Genomic DNA, 25,638 nt, shown 5'->3' on the forward strand with positions numbered 1-25,638 from the left:
TCTGGGGCTGGTATATCAACACCAATGATTTCTAATAAATTCGTATTAACTGTCAACTGTAAGTACTATACATTGTTTACAAATTACTCGTAACCTCGTGAAGTTAATTTAGTTCTATTTTTGTGATGATTTTGTTTCGTCAACATCCTTGGATTTTGACAATATTGAAACAAATTATTTCTAGTTCAAGCAACATCACTGACAATGGTGAAGAAACCGGCAAATCGTGTATTATTTAACAATAATCAACAGATGAAGTGTAAAACTGACTCGTCAAACCCGGCTGTACAGATTCAGTGGTTCATATATTCCTCCACCACATGGACAGCACTTGTCTCTCAACCAACTACGAGTCAAACTAGTGCAGCCTATCACGGGTTTATGGCTACTAGCGCATTATCTATTACTGCAACTAAATCTATGAATCAGGCTCAATACAGATGTCAAACTGGAAATCTGTACAAAGATACAACAATTACCGTTCACTGTAAGTATGAAACGCTATTTCAGATATCAAATGAAGTGTTGTAGATTGTTGTTCATATAAATGCCCTTTCCCTGAATGGCTAATGAAGGAGCGTGAATTTAAATATTTGTTTATAGTTCCACCAGAATCAATGACACTGACTGAAATTCCAAACGGTCCAGTTGTTGAAGGTACATCTAAAACTCTGACGTGTACAACTGACTCCAGTAACCCGGTGTCTACAATTAAGTGGGCGTACAGCTCTGGGGCGACAACATGGATAAATATTTCACCCAACCCAGCAGTAAATCATAAACCCGGATCTCACAGTGGACAGATATCTACTAGTAGTCTAGTAGTATCAACTGATAAGGATAAGAATGGAAGACAATACAGATGTACAGCTAATCAGAACAGTCATCCCGTTAATGGTCTCAACCAAACCACAACATTGTCTATATTGTGTAAGTGTGGTATAGCACGTGTAATGTGTTTAACGGTTACATATTATTTCATTCATCGATTTGAATCGGAATACCAATCATTATCTGCATCTTCATGGTTCATTAAGATTAAATCAACCAAATGCGCTTTACTTATTTACAATTCGCATGATTTCAGTTCAACATCCGTAGATTGAGAGAATATTGAAAACAAATTATAATATGCTTAATGGTGAAAAACGGGCAGATTATGTGTTAGTAAACAATAGTCAGATCGAATGTAAAACTGAATCAGTCTTCGATCGATTTTCTTTACTTTGATAAGATATGATAGTCTACCGTCAGATTATCTCAATGTAACGTCAAATTGTTTAATATCGGCTTTCTGACACGAGGGGGCGATAGTGTGCGTATGATACGTTTGCCATATTTTTCATGTTTTGTAATATTATCAAAGTCGTTACGTAGAATCTTTGCAACTATTCCTTAATTTTCTTGCAAACTTCATGTTCTTCTCTCGGGGCTTTTGAATGTACAATTTTTGAAGTTTTAGAAACACTAGTTTTCCGGCCATTCTCCTTACGTCTGCTGTTACATAAAAATCTAACAGAGAATCACTTCGAGTTACATCGTGTTCATTTATTGGTCCTCGCAATGACCAATTAGAAAAATACCCTGCAAAGAGGTATGAATCGCTAGATGTCGTACAAAAACAGGGTTTGGACTGTATTCCCGTTTTGCATATTTCGGTAGAAGAGCTGACATGCGCAGTAAGAATCAATTCTGTACTCAGTAAGAACCTTCACGCTCTGGACGAGTTCTCCATAGTTCATGCAAGAAATTATTGGCGTAATCGAGTCTATGAGAATAAATCAATTCTGACTTGAAACGGTACCAACAAGCGGACCCCTGCAGGTGTTTGTCTTATTTGGGTGTTTTTCTTTATCAGCAGTGCTTACTTCCTACTGAAGTGGCGCATGCCTGATGCGGTACATCGGTATCAGGGACATAGACTGGTTGCCTTGTCTTTTCGAACTTACTGCGAATGCAGTGGCCCTGAATTCGACAGGCAACCATTCTATCAGGGACAACGATTACAACGATTACCGTTCACTGTAAGAGAAAATCACATGTTCGCATCTTTCAATGACCGTCTAATAAAGTATCAATCATGACTTTCAATGTTATATCTTCAGTTCCACCCGAGTCAATTACACTGACTGAAATTCCAAACGGTCCAGTTGTTCACGGTACATCAAAAACTCTGACATGTACAACTGAATCCAGTAACCCGGTGTCTACAATTGTCTGGGCGTACAGCTCTTGGACGACAACGTGGACAAATATTTCACCCAACCAAGCAGTAAATCATAAACCCGGATCTCACAGTGCACGGGCATCTACTAGTAGTCTAGTAGTACCAACTGATAAGGATAAAAATGGAAAACAATATAGATGTACAGCTTATCAGAACAGTCAAACTGTCAATGGTGTCAACACATCCATGACGTTGTCTATATTGTGTAAGTGTTCAATAGGCGATTTATCTTCTTGATAAATGAAAATGCACAATAATCAGATGTATTCGTAGCCGTTTCGGTAGAGGTCTTGGATTACTGTAGCAATGAAATGAAAAATTATCTTTTAATTTTGTAAAACATAGTAGTTAGTGTTTATCAGATGACTGGATATCAATCAAATCCACGAATGATTAATTCGTCACAAAAAACTTATAAAAACTGATTGCAGTAAAAACTGATATGATTTCATACGAGGGAATTTTACTCCATTTATCGGTAACTTTTTATTGCCGATGTCCGCTGTGAACAACCAGTATGACTATAGTGAACTGTTATTTATCTCATAAAAACCCTACGAAAACGTCGTTGTGTTCTTACAAATGAACTTTACTCTATCTATCAGTGATATTTTATTACCGATGTCCAATCTAAACAACCAGTATATACACAGTACAACGACAGCGTCCGGGGGGACATAATTACTTTGCATCGAAGGAAAACATTCTCAACAATTCATCTATCTTTATTCTAAGTTCTATTCCGAATTTCATCCATATTTTGTTTCAATTCTACTCCGTTACGCAAGGGGATCAAATTCCTCTCATAGCATTAGCGCAACTGGTACATATCTTCATTTGAGACTACACTGTACATTCTTTCATATTTCAAGTGCTGAAAAAGTTACTCTTGTATTTTTTAGAAACTTTTTATTCTATATACACTAGACACAATATTACATATTTAGTTTAATTCTACAATAGATGCACCGCAGCTTTCTTCACAAGTTGAACCCGTTGCCGCAAATATAGGAGAAAGTGTTAGATTTACGATAAACTACGATGCAAATCCGTTAGCGACAACTCTCAACTGTAGACACAATTCAACAAATGACCGACGGAAATTGAAAAAGACCAGTTTAACGCAGTGGAATGTCATCATACAATCAGTTCAGGCGTCTGATTTTGGATCTTATTCGTGTAGACTCAATAATTCAGTTGGTAGCATAGGTATAACACTGAAACTCACAGAAACTGGTAAGAATCATGTGCTATTTCGAATTATATGTTGTTTTCAGAAATTCGCAGTCATTTGCACTATAGCACTATTTACCACTTATCAATTCTAATAAAACCTGCAAATATCGATTGCAGCCTGAAACCTATTTTCAATGATAACTCTTCTGTTAGTCGTTCATCAATTGATAATATTTGAGTAGTCGGATGTCTGGAGGGATGCTGGGCCCAGGGTTCAGATTAATACCGGAGTAACACTCTGAATAACACGAGACTGCATTTTGCTGAACTGGGATCCCAATAAATTAGTGCAGCGCGCGAACTATAAAACGAATTTCTTTTTTTTCTTATTGTTTTAGGACCTCCCCAAACACCGTCAAATCTGTCAGTTATTGCAAAAACAGCCATTTCTGTGACATTGAGTTGGGTGTCTGAATTTGAGGGTGGTGCCAAACAAACGTTTGCTGTCAGTTACAGGGCTTGGAATTCCATACAATTCGTGAATAAAGCTGAAATACCCGATCCCGGTTATAGAAAACTGGTGCAAACGAAAATAACCGGTTTAAAACCGGCAACTGATTACCAGTTCAAAGTGAAAAGTGTCAACTTAAATGTAGGTGATAATACAAGTCCATTTACTGATATAGTTACAACTAATACAAATGGTAAGATTGAAGGCTTGTTAGATATGTAAGTTTTATAAGATATAAATACAGGCCTATTTTTAAGCCCGTTGGAATAATTAAACGTAAATTCCTCAATTCGTTAAGTTTTTGATTAGGATAATTTTGTTTGAGTTGAATTCCTCATTCTCGGAAAATCCTCATTGCGTGTCATCGAAGAAATTCAAACAAAAAGTTCCTTCGGATTATTTTACCAGTAAACTTTGCCGATGTCATTCACATTCGATGTCGCATCATTTTCGGTCAAATTCAGAATCAAGGAGCTTCCCGTTGATACGAATATAGGAATCGGAATACGTAGCGACATACGTGCCTCCTCGATCCCCGATCTTGAGAATTCTATCTCGGCTGTTAGTTCCAGCTAGTGGGATTGGCTGCACCCACTCCTTTCTAGATGATTGTGTTGATGATGTATCAATTGTTTTCAGGATGATATTGATATCGGATTTGTTTTTCTCATTTTTCAGCTATTCCAATCGCTTTAATCACCGCAATGAAGCAAGCGACAGTAACACAGAAAGGAAATAGTGTCCTGATAAAATTGTCGTCGTTTCCGTCGTGTCTACGCGGAATACTGTTTCAAAAATACGAACGAATGTTTTAATTCTACGAAACTAGAAAGTACTGGCGGTTCGATTAGTATTGAGATTAAAATCGATCCCGATCAAGCATACAGTTACCAACTGATTGTAACTGAGAGAGGTGACGTGATTCTGAGCCATCAGGTTGAAATTCCAGGTAAATATTTGCTGGTTAGTGTCGGTAAACCAAGATCCAAACGTTGAAAAGAGAAAGATAAACAAACGAATAAATGCATAGATATCCCAACCACGCCTATAGTCATTTTGCTAGTTCGCTTTTAATGAAAAATATCTCTGGTGAAATCCAGGCCCATCGATACTTCCTTGTCATAATTTGCACATTTTATTTTCCCATTTTTCGATCCTCTCAGTTACTACCAATGTTGCGTTGATCGGAGGTGTTGTTGCTGGTGTATTGTTGGTCGCCATCATCGTTATTGTGTTCGTGTTTCTATTCTTGAAAGGTCGTCGAGACGGTCAATGGATCTGGACAAAATACTGCACGAAAAGGTTTATGTTTCTTTTTGTTTATACGTTACTAGAAGTTTCCTCTTCTATTCGCTAAGCTTAATCTAATGTCAATAGATTCATTTCCATGCTGAGCAATAGACTCGTATTTTGTCTTTAAGGTATGTCCTACCCGTTTGTGTCCTATTCCCTTTTTAGATGGGCCAAAGAAAATAGCAATGCCGTCCTTTGATTTGTACGAGCCATAAAAAACGATGCAGTCCTTTTTTCAACAATAAGTGTCATTAATTCCACCAATGACTTCATTAATTTTGACGATAAGGACATATTTCTTGATGTAAAAGTGGGCAATTTTCGGTGATATATTTCAAAAATCAGAATATTATAAATGGTCTCGAAACTGGTTGTACACGTTAGTTACACCACGAGAAGATTCGAATCCCAATATTCCATTTAACCGATCCCTTTCACTAGCGACAATTATATTTTCGAAATATGTAATCGACGTGTAAATAATGCAGCGAAATCATTCTTTCATTTCAGAAAAACTGGAGAATCACAAGTTGGTAAATGAAGTAGAAATAGATTTGTTATTCGATGGGAAATATAATATAATGATAATATTATCAGTAATTTCATCATTATTTGAATTACAGGCCTTCTAGGGTTTCATCGGTTTTCCATACACTGAATATTTTTAAAACGAATACGTAACATCAATTCTATGATATTTTTGATAATAGCGTCATTCTTGAACAGAATTGTTCTTATAATTTCAGTTTATTCAAACACGAAGGAATCCCCGTGTATGTATATTCGATGCATTTTCTGCCTTCGTGTCTCACTGTGAATTGAGTTTACTATCGAAAAATATGATATTTCAGACTCTTACGCCACGGTAACACCGAACGTAAATGCGGCTTTTGAAGGTGGTAAGTCAATTATCATTAAATCACTTTTTCAATTTAACTTATTATACGTACATTTCTATGAAAACATCTATGAGAAAGTTTACAAAATTTTAGTCTCACCAGTGGCAAGATGTCGTCGACATCTGTACCAACTATTTTTGTTCCAAATCCTCACAGCCGCTATTCCAAAGTGCCACCTTATCATTTTAGGGATACGAATCATTTTTCTTATCTCATAGAATTTCAGGGCTTTTAAAGATTTTATCAGTTTTTACGAAACCCCACAAGGTGAAAACTCATTTTTCCGCGGCCACTGAGTAGAGACAATAGCTTGATGTAAGTGCTTAATGACCTCACCATCTTCTAACCAGTCTCACTGCTTCTATTCTACCCCCTCCTGAACGGCGCTAGCTATCCTTTACATGTCCCTATATTCTATTATAGCAACTAAATGCTCTTCTATCTTTCCAACAAACTCCCACCTTGTAATCTGAGCCATTTGCCATCAGTGTGCACACTGCACACTCTACTCATATATACATTTAACTATTGAATCTACACCAAAAAATAATCTTCCGTTCGAACGGAAAGGTTTGTGGCCTCGAAAAAAATATGTATTTCTCAGCATGTTACCATAGGTTTTCTATTTACTTACACTGAATATTATATTTTTTCAATCTTGGAATAATTTTCATCATTTCAGTCTATTCAACCAGTAGTCAAGCCCATGGCACAGATCTGTGTATGTTTATTCGATGCATTTGATACTTTCTCATTTCACTGCGAATTTAGTTTACAATTTATGGAATATGACATTTCAGACTCTTACGCCGCGGCCACAAGGAGCGTAAACAAGGCTTTTAACGGTAGGTCAATTATCATTGAATTAAGTCACACATTTCTATGAGAAAATCTAGAAAATCTAGGAGACAATATAGAAAAATTCTAACGAAGGGCTAGCTATCGTAGACATTTTGTTTCAATCATCCTTGACCTAGCCTCCGCGCCTGCCTTGTCATTTTCGGGAAAGTGAGCATTTCATTAATCCGCTTGCATTCTTAGTTTTCCTTCGTTAAAATCTGGCTTCTGAAGATATTTTACTGTTTTCTAAAAACACTGAATATGTGATATTAGGAAATTCATACATATCATCTATGTTTTTCTGGATATAATTGATTTTATATTTATTCCTTGAACCGAATTTCCACCATTGCAGTTTAATCAAACAGTAATGAAGCATATGACAAAGACTCGCGTATGGATTATATTCGTTTCATCTGAAACCGTCTTATCTCCCTGTGAAATGCGTTTACTATTGATAAAATCATATTTCAGACTCTTACGCTGAGGAAACACTGTATGTAAATGTAGCTTTTGGCGGTAAGCAAGTCATCATTAAATCACTTCATCGATTATCATTAACCCATACCATAAAATTCATCGATAGACATCATTCTAAGCAAACAATTTAGAATCTTCACAAAAGACTTAGATATCGTCGGGTTTTTCAACTACTCGTCACCTAAGCTCCGCGGCCGCTTTATCATTTTTTTTGGGATAGTGATAACTATGTGTTTTGTTTGTTTCCTTCATTAGAAGCAGACTCTGTAACTGGTGACCAGAACCATTATGAAGAAGTTATTATGGAACTTTTTACTGACTCGAAAAACTAGCACGATGTGCTTGTAACATCGAAAATAAATTATACGACCCTTCTACTCCGTGGATGGATTCAAAGTTATTTGCAGCGTCATATGTACTTTGAAATGATTCCTGAAGAAACAATGTTACGATTTCGTTTTGTTTTCGCTTTCTCGTCGAACAAACACAAAATATACGTAAATTGATAAACAAGTTGAACGGGTGCAATTAGAAATAGGTCTAGTTGTTGATGCCGTTAGACTATGCAACAAGTTAGAATTCCTACGAGTGACGGTCTATTCTGAAAAATCTGTCGAAAGTAACTGTAATTTCTGCTTGTTTCCTCATTCACACTTATTCATTACCTACGTAAATTACCATTTCATTGTAACGGAATATAATGAATTATTTGATAAATGTGAATGTATTGTTAGAATAAGAAATAAAAACAGATCTTGCTGTGAGTGGTATATTTCCCCAGACCTTTCGAAAGCGTTCGACATTCCAAATCATGACATTATATGTCATGATTTGGAATATCATTATATGAAGGTTTCCTAGGGATAGTAAACGATTGGTATTCTTCTCATCTTCCCAATCAACAACAAAATACGTCTCACACAAATGCTCCATTTCTTCCACACTATCCGCTAAGATCTGAGTATGCCGTGGTTTCTATCCTAGGTCCACTTCTTTTTCTTATTCACATGCATTATATTTATTCTTCTACGGAAAAGCTTAAGTACATACTATTCGCTGTTGATACGCCACTGCATTAGTTCACATATACATCTCTGTACAAACATACATACATAATGATTTAGATTTGACGATGATGACTGCAGTCTCTAAAATAAAAAAAAAGCGCCTACAAATATCTTATCGTGCACGAAGTCATAGTGAAATATTTTTGAAACCCGATTTCAGCCATCCATCATACTTTATACTTTTTGTTATCATTGGATCATTTATGTTAATCATATGATCATTTATGTTTACATTGGGCTTCACCTTACTTGATCTAATGCCGATCAGTTTCTGTATGAGATTTTTTAACAAAATATAATAAGAATTTATTCAAACTACAACGTAAGTCTCATTTTATGCAATTTCTGAAGAATCTCTATCTCGAGTCATTTGTGGGTTCATTGACAATTCACAATGGCTTAGGTTATCTCAGGTGGTACAACACCGTGTGAAGTACGAAAGGCAGATTTCCAGGGCAAACTTCGGCTTTCGTAGCTAGTGGTTGGAAGAAATAACCGAACGCACTATGTTTGGTCGTAAGGCATTTCGCTGCGTCGTCCATCTTGGAAATAGACACGAACTACAGCGACCGTGCCCAATCTCGTGGTCGACCGTTTTCGGTTCATAGTTCGGACAAACTGACATTCGGTTTCACTTAGTTCGACTATAGTCAAATAACTCCCATTACGAAGTTCGCCCAGTGTGCTGATAAAAATATCTAATGCCTTGCATCATTCACAACCAATGATGTCTTGGGTGTCGAAGTTCTGATTACAACGAAAAATGGCGATTAAGTGTCGAATGATGGTTCGATTAAAGATATTTTAGGTCAAGTTCCGCAGTTCACGAAATGGCCGAATGGTGGCAGCAGATGTAGAAATGAATACATGTCGTTCAAACATTAATTTTTGAATGTCTCAGGTATGAATTGAAACTCGCTCTGTCTATAGCTGTAAAAACCGAGCACCTCAGTTTCATATTCTACTTCCTGGTTGGAATTTCTACGAACACATATTGAGATATTCACGCAAAAAAGTGTGAAAACAGTGTTATAAGTAGTTTCTTGTAAGCGATCTCTTTTCTTCTAGAAAGTAAATTCGGCCACTGTATTTATTCTCGCCTCTGCGTCCTATCTGTTGAAAGGCCTTTTAAGTCTTAGGGATGCTTATCGAACATGTAATTCGTTATAATTTTGAGTACTAAGTACAGAAGAAACAGTCATTTCCTACTTATACGACGAGCGTTGAGCCGCCTAAACAGAACGAAATATAAGCCGCGGACTCAGGTTTACACGTATACGCTCAACCTTCTTCAATGTCATGCGACTATTCCCCCTCTTGTTTGCTATGATCATGTTCATATTCTTGTTAAATAGGAGCAATACTTCCTCGTCTCTATTGCGTCGCATATTACTGGAGATCGGGATTTGGCAGTAGCAACGAAAGAAGAAAACATTCCACTCGCTCATCTAACTCGTGACTGGAAAAACGTTGATGAATGATTCCAAGGTTTTTGTTTGGAAATTAATCCGATTTTTGAACACATTTTTATCGAATTTGGGGAATTCTTTAGTTTTCTTCATTTAAGATCTACCAATCAATGTAACATTACAAAGACCGACGTCACCCGTACAGGAATCCACATCTTTTGACTTAACGTGTACAGCTACAGGGGGCAACCCGGTACCGAACCTCGCCATAACTAGAATACCAGGGGGCAGCACTGTGAAACAGGGAGTTAGTCCTCTAACATATTCAACATCCGTCACTAAAACAGATAACCATGCAGAATATCAATGTACAGCTACTGGGGCTGGTATACCAACACCAATGATTTCTAATCAAGTTAAATTATTTGTTTACTGTAAGTACTACACATATTTCTCAATCTACTCCATTTCTAAGTGAATGTTGCACAATAAAGAATATCAGGGTTGATAAAGATGCCGTACATGCAATGTTCCCAATCATTTTTTCCATTTTCCACAGATGCACCAAAGCTCTCGGAAAAACTCAAACCCGTCGTAGATTTACGATAAACTACGACGCGAATCCGCGAGCAACAACTTTGAATTGCAGCCACACGTTTGAATACAGGGCTACTCCGGCAACCATGTTCTGGATCGTAACTGTAAAATCAGTTCAGGCGTCTGATTACGGATCTCATTTGTGTCAACTGAAGCGTAGAAATTACATTGAATATCCTAGAAATTGGTAAGTGCTGCATCGTGCGGAACTTTATTCCAGAAACGAAGCTTCATTACGGTTGCTGCAGTCCACATGTGGAAAAATCCCTAGAAATTCTAATGAAAACTGCTTTAGATTCTATAGTCTCATTATTGTTCATTTGTCATCAATTGCAAAATACAACTTGTGCAACCTTCATCTTGGTCATTTTGTTCATTGTAGGGCTTCGAAATCTGACAATCGTCGCAAAAACGGCCGTATCTGTGACTCTGAGTTGGATATCGGAATTTGCGGGTGGCTCCATAAAAACATTCACAGTCACTCACAAGGCATTGGAATCTACAAAGTCCGCGGATAAAACTGGAATACCCGATCCTGGTTATGGGAAAATGGTGCAAACGAATTAATAACCGGATTGAAACCAGCAACTGCTTATCAGTTCAAAGTGATAAGTGTCAACTTAAATCCTGGTGATAAAACGAGGCCATTTACTGATATAGTTACAACTCGAACAAATGGTAAGTGTGAATCATGTAGAGATTTCGAATAGAACCATACAGGTCTCTTCCCCTATATTCACTGCGCATTGATTCATGGTCCATTCCTCCTTTCGGTGTAATGAACTAAATACCGGTTTCTTGAATACTGTTGCGTATATTTCTCATCACTAAACTTCGAGAATGTTTCATACGTTTCTACTATCGGTTCTTGTTTTATAAGTTTTCCCGACAGGCGTCACCTCTACGCATGCGTATAACCCAACGGTCAACTTAGCCAAATTCATCGGCTTAGATGTATATAGATCCCTCCAATAGTATATATATAGTATTGTAAATAGTTGATGTATATATATATTTTGTTACGTTTTCATTCTCTAAATTTTAATCACTTCAGTGTTGTTTTGTAAATATTTGTATATAAATGTGTAATAGTTTTCCTCCATATACCATGGAAATGGTTGGAGTGTAAATAAATCGTAATCGTGATATTGTATCGTGTATGAGTTACACGTTCCGTTCAGCCTTTCAAAGTCTGAATCGACAGAACTTTAGGGTAGATATCAGATCCTAAAACCGACTTGTTGCGCGTGCGCAGTGACTGGCATTGACTTCGAAAACTTGTAAAATAGAAGTTCGTGACCACGGTATATTCGTGACCACGGGACTTCTGATAACAGCACTACTGGTTGAATTATCATACTGCACTAAAGCATGTCCTGTATTATTTTCAGCTATTCCCAGCGCTATGGACACCGTATTGGATCAGGCCACGATAACGCAGGAAAGAGATTTCGCCCTGGTGAAGATGTCATCGTTTCCGTCGAAGTACAGCGTCTACGTGGAATACTGTACGAAATATACGAACCAGTGTAAATCTACCAAACCGATAGAAACCACCGACGGTTCGATAAAAATTGAGATTAAAATCAATCCAGATCAACCATACACTTACAAACTGATCGTATCTGAAAGTAGTGACGTCATCGCCAGCAGACCGCTTGAAGTGAAAAAAGGTAAAGCTATGGCTGGAGGTTTTTGATCCAAAATATTTTGATGAGATGGAACACAACCATGGGAAAATAGATTCGAAGTCGCCTTCTTTTGAAAATTTGCAAAAAGGTGGCTGATTCTAGCCGAGTAAAAAAAAGATCTTTCCAATACGCCTAGCAAATATTACATCATTTCGTTTTTGCATCCGTTTTTGTGTGGCCAAAAACAAGCGCAGAAAAGAAGATCCCGTTTTGTGTGGCGACGAAACAGGAATTAAATTTGGACTCAAATCGCTTGAAAAAAGATAATTTTTACGATAGATTTCTTATGCCGCAGATATTCTGTTGATGGTTATGTTTCTGCAAACCCAAGTAACCATAATCTATACAGATGCGAATATTGAAATCATCAATTTCAAACGTCATTTCTTTATTCAGTTGATGATAAGAGGACCGTAACGTCTCCAGATCCGCTGACGATTGTTGGTTTTGTTCTTAGTATCATCGCGTTTGTTCTGAACGTGATATTATTGGTATTACTTTTAATGAAACGATTAAGAAACAGAACAAGTGGAATGTAAGTGTTCATTAATTAAATCATTTGCTGTCCATTTGTTTTGCATCAATTGCCCCCTTCTTTATGAACGATGCTGTTGTAAAACCATCAAGAAATGGCTGAGAAGTAGTCAATTGGGTTAATTTCAAAACAAGTAGGAAGATCAATTATTGTCTTCAAGCCATTAAATGGTAAATTCTTTAAAAAAACAGAAATACCTGAACACGGGCTCTGAAAATGCTCGTTCCTAGTGACTCATCTGAATCGGTTCGAATCCCATTATTACGCCGTTCTTTGAATTTGTGAAACATTTTTTTTCATTTCAGGAAAAATGAAACTAATGATTCAACAACAGGTAAATTTGTTAAAAAATACTAGAAATATGAATTGTTTTCCCTGCTTCTAAATACTGAATATTTTTTGATAATACTATACTACAATTGAATATTATTGATAATTACATCATATCCGAACGTATTTATAACATTTCAGTTTATTCTAACAGTAATGAACTCAAGGACACCGATTCACGTATGTATATCTAGTGCATTTTAAACTATCCCGTCTAATTGAGCAAAACCACAATATCAATGAAAACTAATAGCTATTGTTTCATTCTAAAGGGTGGATTGCTGCCCGAAACGTTAGAAAAACACAATAGCTGTGTTTGATTGATCTCGTGGGTTTTGCTCAATTAAACTGAAGACTGGAAATAGTCTCGACTATTTATAACTATCCCGTCTTTCTGTCAATAATTTCTATTGTATATTTTAAAAAATATTATAATTTTTCAGGTGTTTACGCCGCGGTGACGCCGTATGTAAATGTGGCTTTTTGTGGTAAGTATTTTCTCGAACATTCTTGCGAACACAGTATAGAAACATGAAGATATGATCGTTCCGCGTCCTTTTCGGGACAGTAACATAATTGTATATATACATCCACTTCGTAAAACTTTACCGTCTTTTCCTTCATTTAAAGCAGAGCTCGAGCCCGATCAGAACAATTATGAAGAAGTCAGGAATTAACAGATACTAATAACCAGCTTCGACCTCTTATCGACTGAAAGTTGTGTAATATAGAGTATGTAACAAAGATGTTGTGCCTGGGCCCATCGAATATTACACTATTACACTCCGTGTTAAAAACTGTGGATTAGGGATACCGGTTCATTCGTGACGGTGTTACGGTCCTGTTTTGTCTGACGAATCGCAGGTAGTTTGTTTTCAATGAATGAAATCGATCCTTTTCGGAAGAAATAACATAATTGATAAGAGTTCAAATGTCAAATTAATGCCTCGAGGAAAATAAGAATATTTTCAAATGCAGATAAATCCTAAATACAGGGATAGTATTTGTACATGTATGTATATTTGTAACATAGATGCAGCTCCGATCTGTGATACGTGTCTCTCGAGAGTGATATTTTGTTCTCAATCGAAACATTTTCTTTTGTTATTACATTTTGTACGAATTACGTTGGATTATTTGTGGGTAAAATATCTGTATCTTATCATTATCGATATTAATCTATTTAATCGATTCGTTTATTCAATTTGTTTATCTAAATCATTTAATCAAGGCTACGCCGTACTTTGTAAAGTTAACCTGATGTTGAGTTGAAAATAATGAAATATTGCTGTTTTCCATAACGGAATGTATACAATAGATTCTCCTTCTCTCACTCAAGTTTACATCTACCCTTCAAACAACATCTACATTTTTCCTCTCTCAATAATTACACATGAAATAATCTTATAGGGTTTAAGAGCCTTGTTCTATCGTTTATATGTATTGGCTATTTTTATGTAAACTTCTTTCAAAATAAAGAATATCTCACGCTCAATTTAGTTGAATTACAATTTTCTTTTGCGTTTCAAATTTCAGGCTTCATTTCGCAAAGATTTGTTGCTGTTTTCGCAATTTTTTACGAAAATAGGTGACAATCGAAACTATTTCAATCAAACTCTCAGGAAGGGGAGAATTCGTGATTTTGTTTATGACATGTTGGAAGATGTCGGAGACATACAGTTGGAACCTCGTTGAAGAAAGCCACTAAATATTTGGATGGATATATGAAAGCTGTGGGTACTGGAGTGTGTAATGGGTAGTGTAGTGTGATCTGTGTGCATTTGTGGCCAGCACACAGATCACATTGTTCAATGGGGTTTGGTCCAGGACTCGTGAGATTTTCTACAACACGGAAGTAACGTGTAATAAATGATGACTTGAATTGCATGACTGCCTACCACCCCTCATTATTGTTGGAAAAGTAAACGTTCCGCACTGACTAAAAATTAGTAATAATAATTAATAACATTTTTGAAATGACCAGAATCTTAACTTAGGTTCTATCTCATTTTTATTTTACAATTGCGATTGGTATAATTTTTTTTAAACGGCCGTTAAGGCTTCATGTTTCGTCTGCAATTCACTGCAAATAGTTACGCAACTACGCACATTTCAGTGTTTTGGCAGCTGTACACTCAATCGGCACCGTTCGTGACTAGCTTCACTGCGGAATTATCATTAATTTACATCGCCATATCACATCATCAACTTATATTGTGCCTTAAAACCCTAACAGCCGAAATAATTGAAATGCACACACGATTTCTATCATTGAAAATTGAGAGAGTGGCCGTGTTTGTGTTCTGCTGCTTCGCGTAAATCCCCATGGGGGCGCAACCGCGCGGAGTGGGGCCGATACGTCTAGCGGGTAGCGCCGATATATCCGTGTTAAACGGGTTTCTTATTGAACCGAGTCATACTAATACTTAGAAGTCATTTCTTTTGGAACTGTGGAGCCTGATGTAGATTAGAATGAAATAATGTCTCAATTCATATTTATGTTTATAGGGGAAAATAGAAAAAAACGCCCATATTCAATATAGAATATAAAATAATTCAAACACGTAGATTGCATATATACGAAACTGAATATTTTTTTATTAAAAATTGAAAATTCTGCAAAAGCGTTTGCAATGGTGTATTAGATATATTATCATTCATTACATATACATGTATAACAAGCCAAACAAATCGTAATACGAACAATTGAGTATCAAAGCATCAATTTAAAAAGCCCTAGTGCAAAAAATATCTGCTTCTTAAATCCTAGTATAGCATGAAAAATGCCATTTTCAAAAATACTATGATATCGACATCTTTTTATTTCATTTAGAGATACGTGCATTGACATTCTCTTATCACAGACGCGCGTCAGAGAAATCCACCACAGTGTCAATGGCTATAGACGTTGAGTAACGGAATAGTTCACATAAACATAGGTGAAAACTATCAGGTTTTGTGTAACAAGTAGTACTTAGAAATGATTGAGGTTATTGTGACTGCAAAAAAGCATATAACTAGAGGGGCCAATGGACCAAGTAAGCATTCGAGATGAAATCATCTCTTGAGGGAAGAACTATATGAACAACTCAACACTATACAAATCTTAACCAGTTCACCAGATAATCTTTGCACCAGGAAGAATCATGGGTTTACGCTGGTATAAGGCTAAACAAAATTGATACCTTGTTTCTCATAATCGACCAGGTCAATTTTGTAAAATATCATGAAATTTGTAATCAGTTCATTTCTATAGCTGCCGGGTCTGCAATGGTAAAATTAATCACGATTTTGAAAAAGTAATGTATAGGGAAGATAGGCCTATAGATAGATCCCGTTTAAGTTGCTCGAGTTTGAGTTAACTGGAGGACGGAATTGAATGAAATGACTACACGAAGCTTCATGAAGACTGCCGTCTTTTCAAGGGAGGGTAAAAAATATCACACCAGTTATATCAATAAGATTTTATGAAAATATATGAGAGCAATATACACAGTAACTATTTGTAAAGAATATACGCATACATCATTGTTTAACATAGCTGCATAATTAATTGTTGAATTACAACGTTAGCCATCTATAAAATGTCGAAACAACAAACGATGTTTGGATGGCTTTGCGATGTGGTTAGGTCTATTTCTCGCCTGTTGGCTGCCTAGAATGAATTGGCAACTTTGTGATGAAGATGTCAAATGATGCCGAGGAACTTTTGAAATTAACATTGCTTGGACTCAAAATAAGCGTTGATAGGTATGAATTCAGAACGTCAAACCAACACGCAGGTCTTATAGAAAACTATCTACTCTTAATATTACAAATAATTGATAATAAATCAGTGAGCTCACAATATAGATATTAGGCATAAGCATTATTGATGATGATATCTTGTAACTGTATTAGTCCTTTTATAGAGAAATATCTGATTGTGCTATGTTCTTATATAAACAGTTAATTAAGTCAAGTTAAGTTCTTGTATTTCTCTCTGACACCTGTTCCCAAACCCATCGTGGAGATTTTTGTTTTCTTCCAATTTTAACGTGGCAAATGAGTATTTTACACAGATATTATGCATGCAAATCGAAGGGCTAGATTTAAATCATATTTCAAAATCAACCCTACCACATTGAAAAAACTGTTAGAAACCAGCAGTGTTTTGTTAAAATACTACAAAATGGACGTCGGATCCAGTTTCACCATGATGTCCGTATGTAACTTTCAAACCTAATAGAGAACTGTAGAACTAGATCCAGAAATGGCTCTCCTAAATATTGCGATTGTTTCAGGGACGGATTTCGCAAGAGATCACGAAAACCTGTGAGAACGAAAGGATCTGACCGAGGTCCAGGAATGGCACCAGACGTATCCTCGACAGTCATTTGATATCAGCGATAACATGCTACATACAATCCTTAGAACCTCGCTCGACTGAACACAGTGGATGAGACAATAATACAAAAATCAACATTTCTTTTCCTGCTGCTCTTTTTCTTCACGTTGTCTGCGTCGTTCGGCCTCTTCTGCTTCCAAACGAGCGACGAGTTCAGCTTGAACTTGCGGCTCAACGACGCGACCGAGTTCTGAGTACGTCGAAAAATCATCGAAATCACCGATAAGCACACCAGGGGGCGCTTGAATTTTGACGTTGTTCACGACGTGTAAATAGATCGGTTCTTTTCTCAGTTCTTCTACATCGTCTGCATTGAATGCAGGGTTGTCGACACCACAGTTAACGTACTTCACGATATCCCCATCGTCATTGTTGTAAACGTCTTGATAAGGATTCTCTTTGTCGCCAATTGTTTGATAGGGATTTTCTGAAATCATACGCGTAACAACATTTAGTGAATTCAACAAACAATCCGTCAAACGATTCAGTTGGCCAGTCTACATCTGGGAATTGAAGGTTACAATAAATCTATCAAACCCTCCCGCATAAAAGTGGCTGCTTTCTAAAATGCCCATGACATCGTCAAGTCTGCCCACTAGTGATTGGATATTTACTTCACGCCCTATTTTCCACAATAAACTCTGCCTTACTTGGACTTCTTTTCTTTTCCCTTTTAGAAACGGTATTTTAGAGTTAGCGTATCGGACATCGTACAGAATTCTGATTCTCTCGTAAGAATCGGTGTACACGTAGAACTCACCCATTTCGTAGTTTCCATTTCTCTCTGCTTTTTTCGCCTTCTTTCCTTTACGCGTTTTGTTTTTATCGACTTGCGAGTACAGTGGTTCTGCACTATCTAACGACCCTGAAGAGAAAACACGGGATGTGAATATCTTAGAAACAAATTTCACGTCATACTTTTTCTCGAATATCTAATTTGGCATTTCATTTTGTGTAGCCAACACATTTCTTTTCTTCGAAAAAGTTTCTGAATGTACTTTTGCTACAAATAAAATCCCTTTAGTATAGATTTCATTCTGTGCATTTCACCTTTAGTTTTCTTGTTCTTGCTTTTATCCACATTGGAGTAAATTGGATCAGTACCGCTTGCACCATTTACGACTGAGAATAAGCCACAAGTTTGAAAAAATTGGCAAAAACAATTTCAAACAATTCTATTCGAGAAAATCATTGTCATTTCATGTGTTATTCGTGACAACATTCGCATTCTTTACAACAACAACGATTCAGTAGTAATACTAAACTGGGAGTCATGATTTCAATGATTGAGGAAAATCATGATTAGTTTCCTAACAAAACTTTTTCATCGAAAGTGACTTTATTGATTCTGTAAAAATTATCACGCGTTTCTACGGCAATTGACGGCACTCTTCGTGTTTTCAATGATTTCATCGCATCGGTAAAATCATGATAAGTTTCCAATGTAAGCCTCTAATGTAAGGTACACCGTAGTCTATGCACAAATGGTGGTATGGAATTGTGCACGACCAATTTCATTAAATCTTTAGTCTAATACATCGTAAATAAAAATCGTAGCGGAAAAATGCTTTTTGATTTTTTTTCACTTTATCTAGTTGGTTTTCATAAAACGAAATTTGAAAGAGTAAGATTATTTCCATTTCCTCTATGTAACTATGTGTATCGGTAAGTTCTTTGTGAATATACGGCACATGTAATCCTGCTATTCTAAGGGCATTTCACCAAATACGTTGATCGGTTCCTTGGTATCATTCTAGATTTGAAAAACACTTGCTTACCTTGATTCTGATTTCGTTTTTTATTTTTGTCGACCTGTGCGTAAATCGGTTCCCCTGAAAATAATAGAATTCAAAATCTATTCCGATCGCCTCTACCATTCTTCTGGTCAATGACCGAGCAAATGATAGGTTTTTATAGATTGAGCCATCAATATTGCATCATTTGGCAATTCCCGAATATAACTAATCACTGTACACTACAGGACATTACCGGACATAACCGATCACTTCGATCATTACGTCCAAAAATACGAACCTGAATTCGCTACACTTTAAATCAAGCTTTACCTTATCGTGAGATTAATATGCATGGCAATCTTTGGACTTAGATATTGAGATAATGAATATGTTAATTGATTCGCGGCTCGGAAATACTCGGTGGTTTTACGGAGATATCCGGCAATATCGATCGGTCCAAAAAATCGATTAATTAAGATAGGGCCTCGTAACATAAAGATAAAACTCTTACCAGTTTTCTTGACTCCATCTTCCGAAACTGCGAATATAGAAATGGATCTATTTAAGTACTTATAATGTATTAGTTCTAATTCAGTTATGACAATATATGTGATACAGTAATAATACGTTAAATCCTACAATTGTAAATAGGCTAAAAAGTTTATTCTAAAATTACTTGTGATAATTCGGGGTATAACTGCAACCCTCCTACGATCAGTCTTAAAGGGGGAAGGATGAAGGAGACTTCTAAGATTGAAGCAATTTTTTCGTTGATTCTTTTAACAAACCTTCTACTCAATTCAGTAGATCAGAAAATATCTTTATTTCAATAATGACGAAGTTTCAATGAAATGAGGAAATGAACCGATTGCTTACCAAGATCGTTAATGCTCGAATACGGATCTGAAAATATGAAACAAGTTTAAGCATCTCATAGACGGTATTGTGATTGAAGAATATTTTATAAAAGTCCGATCTTTAACTTAAAAACTCTGCGCTGAAGATAGAAAATATTTTTTTTCTTTTTCTTTTGCCCATTCGGGATCTAAAAGGACAAAGACAAACGAGAATTTCAATAGTGTTTTTCTCTGAAGAAATAGAAAACCCTAATAATTTGTGCCAATTTTATTACTAACAAAGAAATTCTCGCAACATTTAGGGATACGATATAACTGAAAATATTGTGGGGATTTCATTGTCCATAATGCAATATAAAAACCGACTGACAGAGATTTTCAACAATAACGTTGTGATATGAAAACTGTTGCAATAATCTGTTTGCGTAAATTTTCGGCGTGTTAGAAAGTTGTAAAATTGTGACATTACCGAAGTCATCGGTAGTGACGTGATTATCTTTGGTCGGTGGACTTTTAGGTTTTTTGTTGACTCGCGCGTACACGTCACCTAACAAGGAAAAGAAAACAAATATTTGAAAAAATATATGTTTATTGTTTAGATGAGATGAAAGGTTTGAAGTGGCAAATTTTACCTCTAGGTCCGGCTACATGTCCATCGATATCGTTATAGTTCGGAGGAGGAACTGAAGCCGGACTGAAAAAAGGGAAACACACCATTTTGTGGTGATCGCCTGGGCTGGAAAGGGAATCTCTGACATGGAATTAAGTTAAACAAATAGGAATTGAAATCTCTAGTTTCTACCTTCTCGAGCTATTTTTTGTCCAGATCCATTGACCTTCTCGACGCCTTTTCACGAATAGCAACACGAACACAATGACGATGAGGGCGAGCAACAATACACCCACAACAACACCTCCGATCAGTGCAACATTGGTAGTAACTAAGAGGATAAAAAATAAAATGTGCAAACTATGACAAGAAAGTATCGATGTGCCTGAATTTCACCAGAGATATTTTTCATTAAGAGTGAACTAGCAAAATGACTATAGGTATGGGATATCTATGCATTTATTTGTTTTTTTATCTTTCTTTTCAACGTTTGGATCTTGGTTTACCGACACTAACCCGCAAATATTTACCTGGAATTTCTACCCGATGGCTCAGAATTACGTCACTACTCTCAATTACAATCAGTTTGTAACTGTATGCTTTATCGGGATCGATTTTAATCTCAATACTAATCGGCCCACCAGTACTTTCTTGTTTCGTAGAATTAAAACATTCGTTTGTATGTTTGATACAGTATTTCACGTAGACGCTGTACTTCGACGGAAACGACGACATTTTTATCAGGACACTATTTCCGTACTGTGTTACTGTCGCTTGCTTCAATACGGTGTTTATAGCGCTTGGAATAGCTAGAAAATTAGAAACCATGAATTCGATTTCAAAAAAGACCGGAAAAAATTATATCATCAACACAATCATCTAGACTGGAGTACGTGCAGCCAATCCCACTAGCTGGAAATAACAGCCGAGTTAGAATTCTCAAGATCGGGGATCAAGGAGGCACGTATGTCGCTACGTATTTGCATTCCGATATTCGTATCAGTAGGAAGCTCCTGGACTCTGTTTTTGGGCTTAAAATGATGCAACATCGAATGTGAATGATATCGGAAAAGTTAACTGGTAAAATAATCCGAAACAGCTTTTCGTTCGATTGTCGTCGTTGACGGTAACAATCACGAAATGAGGAATTTCCGAAAATGAGGAATTTAACTCAGCGAAATTAACTTTATTAATTTCACATAAAGAAATGTGCGTTAAAGTAATCGAACGAGCTTAAGGATAGGCCTGTATTTATATCTTACTAAACTTACATATCTTACAAGTCTCCAATCTTACCATTTGTTCTAGTTGTAACTATATCAGTAAATGGACTCGTATTATCACCGGGATTTAAGTTGACACTTTTCACTTTGAACTGATAATCAGTTGATGGTTTTAATCCGGTTATTTTCGTTTGCACCAGTTTTCTATAACCGGGATCGGGTATTTCAGCTTTATTCACGAATTGTGTAGCATCCGATACCCTGTAACTGACGGCGAACGTTTGTTTGGCACCACCCTCAAATTCAGAAACCCAACTCAGCGTCACAGAAACAGCTGTTTTTGCAATAACTGACAGATTTGACGGTGTTTGGGGAGGTCCTGAAACCACAAGAAAAAAAGAAATTCGTTTTATAGTTCGCACGCTGCACTAATTTATTGGGATCCCAGTTCAGCAAAATGCAGTCTCGTGTTATTCAGAGTGTTACTCCGGTATTAATCTGAAGCCTGGGCCCAGCATCCCTCCAGACATCCGACTACTCAAATATTATCAATTGATGAACGACTAACAGAAGAGTTATCATTGAAAATAGGTTTCAGGCTGCAATCGATATTTGCAGGTTTTATTAGAATTGATAAGTGGTAAATAGTGCTATAGTGCAAATGACTGCGAATTTCTGAAAACAACATATCTTTCGAAATAGCACATGATTCTTACCAGTTTCTGTGAGTTTCAGTGTTATATCTATGCTACCAACTGAATTATTGAGTCTACACGAATAGGATCCATAATCAGATGCCTGAACTGATTGTATGTTGACATCCCACTGCGTTAAACTGGTATTTTTCATTACATGGCGGCCCTTTGTTGAATTGTGTCTACAGTTGAGAGTTGTCGCTAGCGGATTTGCATCGAAGTTTATCGTAAATCTACCACTTTCTCCTATATTTGCGGCAACGGGTTCAACTTGTGAAGAAAGCTGCGGTGCATCTATTGTAGAATTAAACTAAATATGTAATATTGTATCTAGTGTATATAGAATAAAAAGTTTCTAAAAAATACAAGAGTAATTTTTTCAGCACTTGAAATATGAAAGAATGTACAGTGTAGTCTCAAATGAAGATATGTACCAGTTGCACTAATGCTATGAGGAATTTGATCCCCTTGAGTAACGGAGTAGAATTAAAACAAAATACGGATGAAATTTGGAATAGAACTTAGAATAAAGATAGATGAATTGCTGAGAATGTTTTCCTTCGATGCGAAGTAATTATGTCCCCCGGACGCTGTCGTTGTACTGTGTAACTGGTTGTTTACATTGGACATCGGTAATAAAATATCACTAATATATGGAGTAAAGATCACTTGTGAGAATACAACGACGCTTTCGTAGGGCTTTTATTTGTTAACTCTAAGATGAGATAAATATCAGTTCACTATAGTCATACTGGTTTTTTTACAGCGGACATCGACGATAAAAAGTAACTGATAAATGGAGTAAAATTCCCTCGTATGAAATCATATCAGTTTTTTACAAGTTTTCTGTGACGAATTCATCATTCGTGGATTTGATTGATATACGGTCATCTGATATACACTAACTACTATGTTTTACAAAATTAAAAGATAATTTTTCATTTTATTGCCTCAGTAATCCAAGACCTCTACCGAAACGGCTACGAATACATCTGATTATTGTGCATCATCATTTATCAAGAAGATAAATCGCCTATTCAACACTTACACAATATAGACAACGTCATGGATGTGTTGACACCATTGACAGGTTGACTGTTTTGATAAGCTGAACATCTATATTGTCTTCCATTTTTATCCTTATCAGTTGGTACTACTAGACTACTAGTAGATGCCCGTGCACTGTGAGATCCGGGTTTATGATTTACTGTTGGATTGGGTGAAATATCTGTCCAAGTTGTCGTCCCAGAGCTGTACGCCCAGACAATTGTAGACACCGGGTTACTTGAGTCAGTTGTACACGTCAGAGTTTTTGATGTACCGTGAACAACTGGACCGTTTGGAATTTCAGTCAGTGTTATTGACTCTGGTGGAACTGAAGATATAACATTGAAAGTCATGATTGATACTTTTTATTGGATGGTCTAATGCAACGTCAGCTCGTGTAATATCGGCTTTTTGGCACAAGGAGGTAAAACTGTACGGACAATAAACTGATAACATTTTTCTTACTCCGCGATATTTCAAGGTCGTAGGCAGTACGACTGTGTATTGATAAGCCGGTTTTCGGTCTCTATTTTCGATTAGAAACTTGTCTAATAAGAGACCACAGAACCAGTGTAATTGAGATAGATTGGTTGCCTGTCGAACTCAGGGCAACTTGCATTTCCTGTCCGTTTGAAAAGACAAGGCATCCAGTCTATGTTCCTGATACCGATGTACCGAATCACGCATGCGCCACACCTCAGTAGGAAGTAAACACTGATGATATACACTGACATACGCAATGGTCCGTCCGTCGGCACTGTTTTATACGACGGCGTCCTAGAGACATTAATCTATTTTTTATTTTCACTTTTCCGGCCATAATTATCTGCGTGTTTAGAAAGGCGCAGAAAAGTCTCCCATGAATACGATTGCTGATCCAGGCCTTGACCGCAAAATTTCTAATGCACAAATTAAAACGGCAAAAACAGGGATTTGAGAAAATTGTCAGCTTTTCCTGACAATTTTCTCAAATCCCTTTTCAACGCGCTAGAAGAGGGATTTCTCACCCACGTTTGGGTGCCCTCACCAGAACAGGGTTCCATTCAGGCGCTCGCGCAAAAACAAGAAATTACGTTTTTTTTAATCTTAAGATAGGGATTGACACTATCTAATTTGATCGGTAGATTTCGTAAGATTTTTTTTTGTTTTGATTTAGTGTCCCTACAAACCTACCACATCAGCCGGGAGCAAATCAGGGGTTTCGGAAATCGAAGGACATTTACAGTTGTTGGATCGGCGGTTGAATATACGGAATATTTTGTTTGAATTGAAGTATATCTGACTCCCCGTAACCTTGATTCAAAATTATATGTTTTCTTGATTTACTTTAGCTATTCAATTTTTCTAACACGCAGAGAAATCCGGCGGACTTTTCTGCACCTTTCTAAACGCGCAGATAATTATGGCCGGAAAAGTGAAAATAAATTAATGTCCCTAGGACGCCGTCGTATTTTTAAGTCAGAATTGATTTATTTTTATAGACAAGATTACATCCAGATTCCATGAACTATGTAGACTCGACCAGAGCGGGAAGGCTGTAACTGTGTACAGAATTTATTCTAACTGCGCATGTCAGTTCTTCTATCGAAACATACAATGAGGAATAGAGTCCGAACCCCGTAATCGTGCATAGATTCGCCCCTCTTAGTTGCAGAGTACGTATTTCTTAATACGTCGTTGCGGGGATGATTAACGTGAACATTATATGCCCCGTTAGTGAGGAGGAAGGTCATAAAAAACTACTGTATTCCTATAACCTCAAAAATCGTACATTCAAAAGTCCTGAGTGAAGGGCATGAATTTTGCGAGAAAATTTAAGAAAAGTGTACAATTTCCTACGACAAGCGACCTTGATAATATCGCAAAGCAGGAAAAATACGGTAAACATAACATACGTACACTATCGTCCCCTTGTGTAAAACAGCCGACATTACACGATTTGACGTAACATTTAGCTGATGTTTTAACGGTAGACTATAGTATTTATCAATGTAAAGGCTAATCAATGAAACACTGATTCAGTAAAAC

At 36.7% G+C, this 25,638-nt stretch overlaps 4 protein-coding genes across 10 annotated transcripts in view; 3 read left to right on the top strand and 1 right to left on the bottom strand.

Moving 5' to 3' along the window:
- Positions 1-25,638, bottom strand: part of LOC141902828 (nephrin-like) — a 59,618-nt gene that overhangs the window by 26,002 nt on the left and 7,978 nt on the right. For 2 of the 7 annotated variants that reach the window (XM_074790730.1, XM_074790725.1), the window contains exons 10-16: positions 23,612-23,938; positions 22,585-22,857; positions 21,942-22,247; positions 21,176-21,454; positions 20,838-20,976; positions 20,668-20,729; positions 20,505-20,582 (exon numbers count right to left, since the gene is read on the bottom strand). In XM_074790730.1, the coding sequence (XP_074646831.1) occupies positions 20,505-20,582; positions 20,668-20,729; positions 20,838-20,976; positions 21,176-21,454; positions 21,942-22,247; positions 22,585-22,857; positions 23,612-23,938 (1,464 nt within the window). Of the gene's footprint in view, positions 1-15,675; positions 17,870-18,202; positions 18,308-18,492; positions 18,565-19,220; positions 19,275-19,689; positions 19,717-20,054; positions 20,224-20,504; positions 20,583-20,667; positions 20,730-20,837; positions 20,977-21,175; positions 21,455-21,941; positions 22,248-22,584; positions 22,858-23,611; positions 23,939-25,638 lie in introns of those variants that run through there. The other 5 variants (XM_074790729.1, XR_012618952.1, XM_074790731.1 and 2 more) reach the window with 5 other exon arrangements.
- LOC141901095 (nephrin-like) lies at positions 205-2,337 on the top strand. Its single transcript, XM_074788175.1, has 4 exons — positions 205-487; positions 604-930; positions 2,106-2,272; positions 2,320-2,337. Exons 1-4 carry the CDS (start codon positions 205-207, stop codon positions 2,335-2,337), a joined length of 795 nt encoding a protein of 264 aa, XP_074644276.1.
- Positions 4,335-7,990, top strand: LOC141901096 (uncharacterized). The gene is made up of 11 exons (XM_074788176.1): positions 4,335-4,489; positions 4,593-4,633; positions 4,744-4,863; positions 5,078-5,216; positions 5,718-5,740; positions 5,954-5,980; positions 6,059-6,106; positions 6,789-6,827; positions 6,907-6,951; positions 7,421-7,465; positions 7,682-7,990. The coding sequence occupies exons 1-11, from the start codon at positions 4,335-4,337 to the stop codon at positions 7,756-7,758; spliced, it is 759 nt and encodes a 252-aa protein (XP_074644277.1). The 3' UTR covers positions 7,759-7,990.
- LOC141901099 (uncharacterized) lies at positions 10,064-13,732 on the top strand. The gene is made up of 9 exons (XM_074788178.1): positions 10,064-10,336; positions 10,462-10,686; positions 10,882-11,177; positions 11,891-12,172; positions 12,587-12,725; positions 13,031-13,059; positions 13,197-13,235; positions 13,499-13,543; positions 13,689-13,732. Exons 4-9 carry the CDS (start codon positions 11,905-11,907, stop codon positions 13,730-13,732), a joined length of 564 nt encoding a protein of 187 aa, XP_074644279.1. The 5' UTR covers positions 10,064-10,336; positions 10,462-10,686; positions 10,882-11,177; positions 11,891-11,904.

The sequence above is a fragment of the Tubulanus polymorphus genome, chromosome 3 (assembly GCF_964204645.1).
Source record: "Tubulanus polymorphus chromosome 3, tnTubPoly1.2, whole genome shotgun sequence".
Taxonomy (NCBI): Eukaryota; Metazoa; Nemertea; class Palaeonemertea; order Tubulaniformes; family Tubulanidae; genus Tubulanus; species Tubulanus polymorphus.

Bases quoted from the DNA above. Each gene is read 5' to 3' on its own strand.
- LOC141901095 (XM_074788175.1), top strand. From the start codon at position 205: ATGGTGAAGAAACCGGCAAATCGTGTATTATTTAACAATAATCAACAG. The intron at 488-603 runs GTAAGTATGAAA...ATTTGTTTATAG, and splicing joins TACAACAATTACCGTTCACT to TTCCACCAGAATCAATGACA. The intron at 931-2,105 runs GTAAGTGTGGTA...TTATATCTTCAG, and splicing joins CACAACATTGTCTATATTGT to TTCCACCCGAGTCAATTACA.
- LOC141901096 (XM_074788176.1), top strand. From the start codon at position 4,335: ATGTCATTCACATTCGATGTCGCATCATTTTCGGTCAAATTCAGAATC. The intron at 4,864-5,077 runs GTAAATATTTGC...CGATCCTCTCAG, and splicing joins CCATCAGGTTGAAATTCCAG to TTACTACCAATGTTGCGTTG. The intron at 6,952-7,420 runs GTAGGTCAATTA...ATCATATTTCAG, and splicing joins CGTAAACAAGGCTTTTAACG to ACTCTTACGCTGAGGAAACA.
- LOC141901099 (XM_074788178.1), top strand. From the start codon at position 11,905: ATGGACACCGTATTGGATCAGGCCACGATAACGCAGGAAAGAGATTTC. The intron at 12,726-13,030 runs GTAAGTGTTCAT...TTTTCATTTCAG, and splicing joins AGAAACAGAACAAGTGGAAT to GAAAAATGAAACTAATGATT. The intron at 13,544-13,688 runs GTAAGTATTTTC...CATTTAAAGCAG, and splicing joins TGTAAATGTGGCTTTTTGTG to AGCTCGAGCCCGATCAGAAC.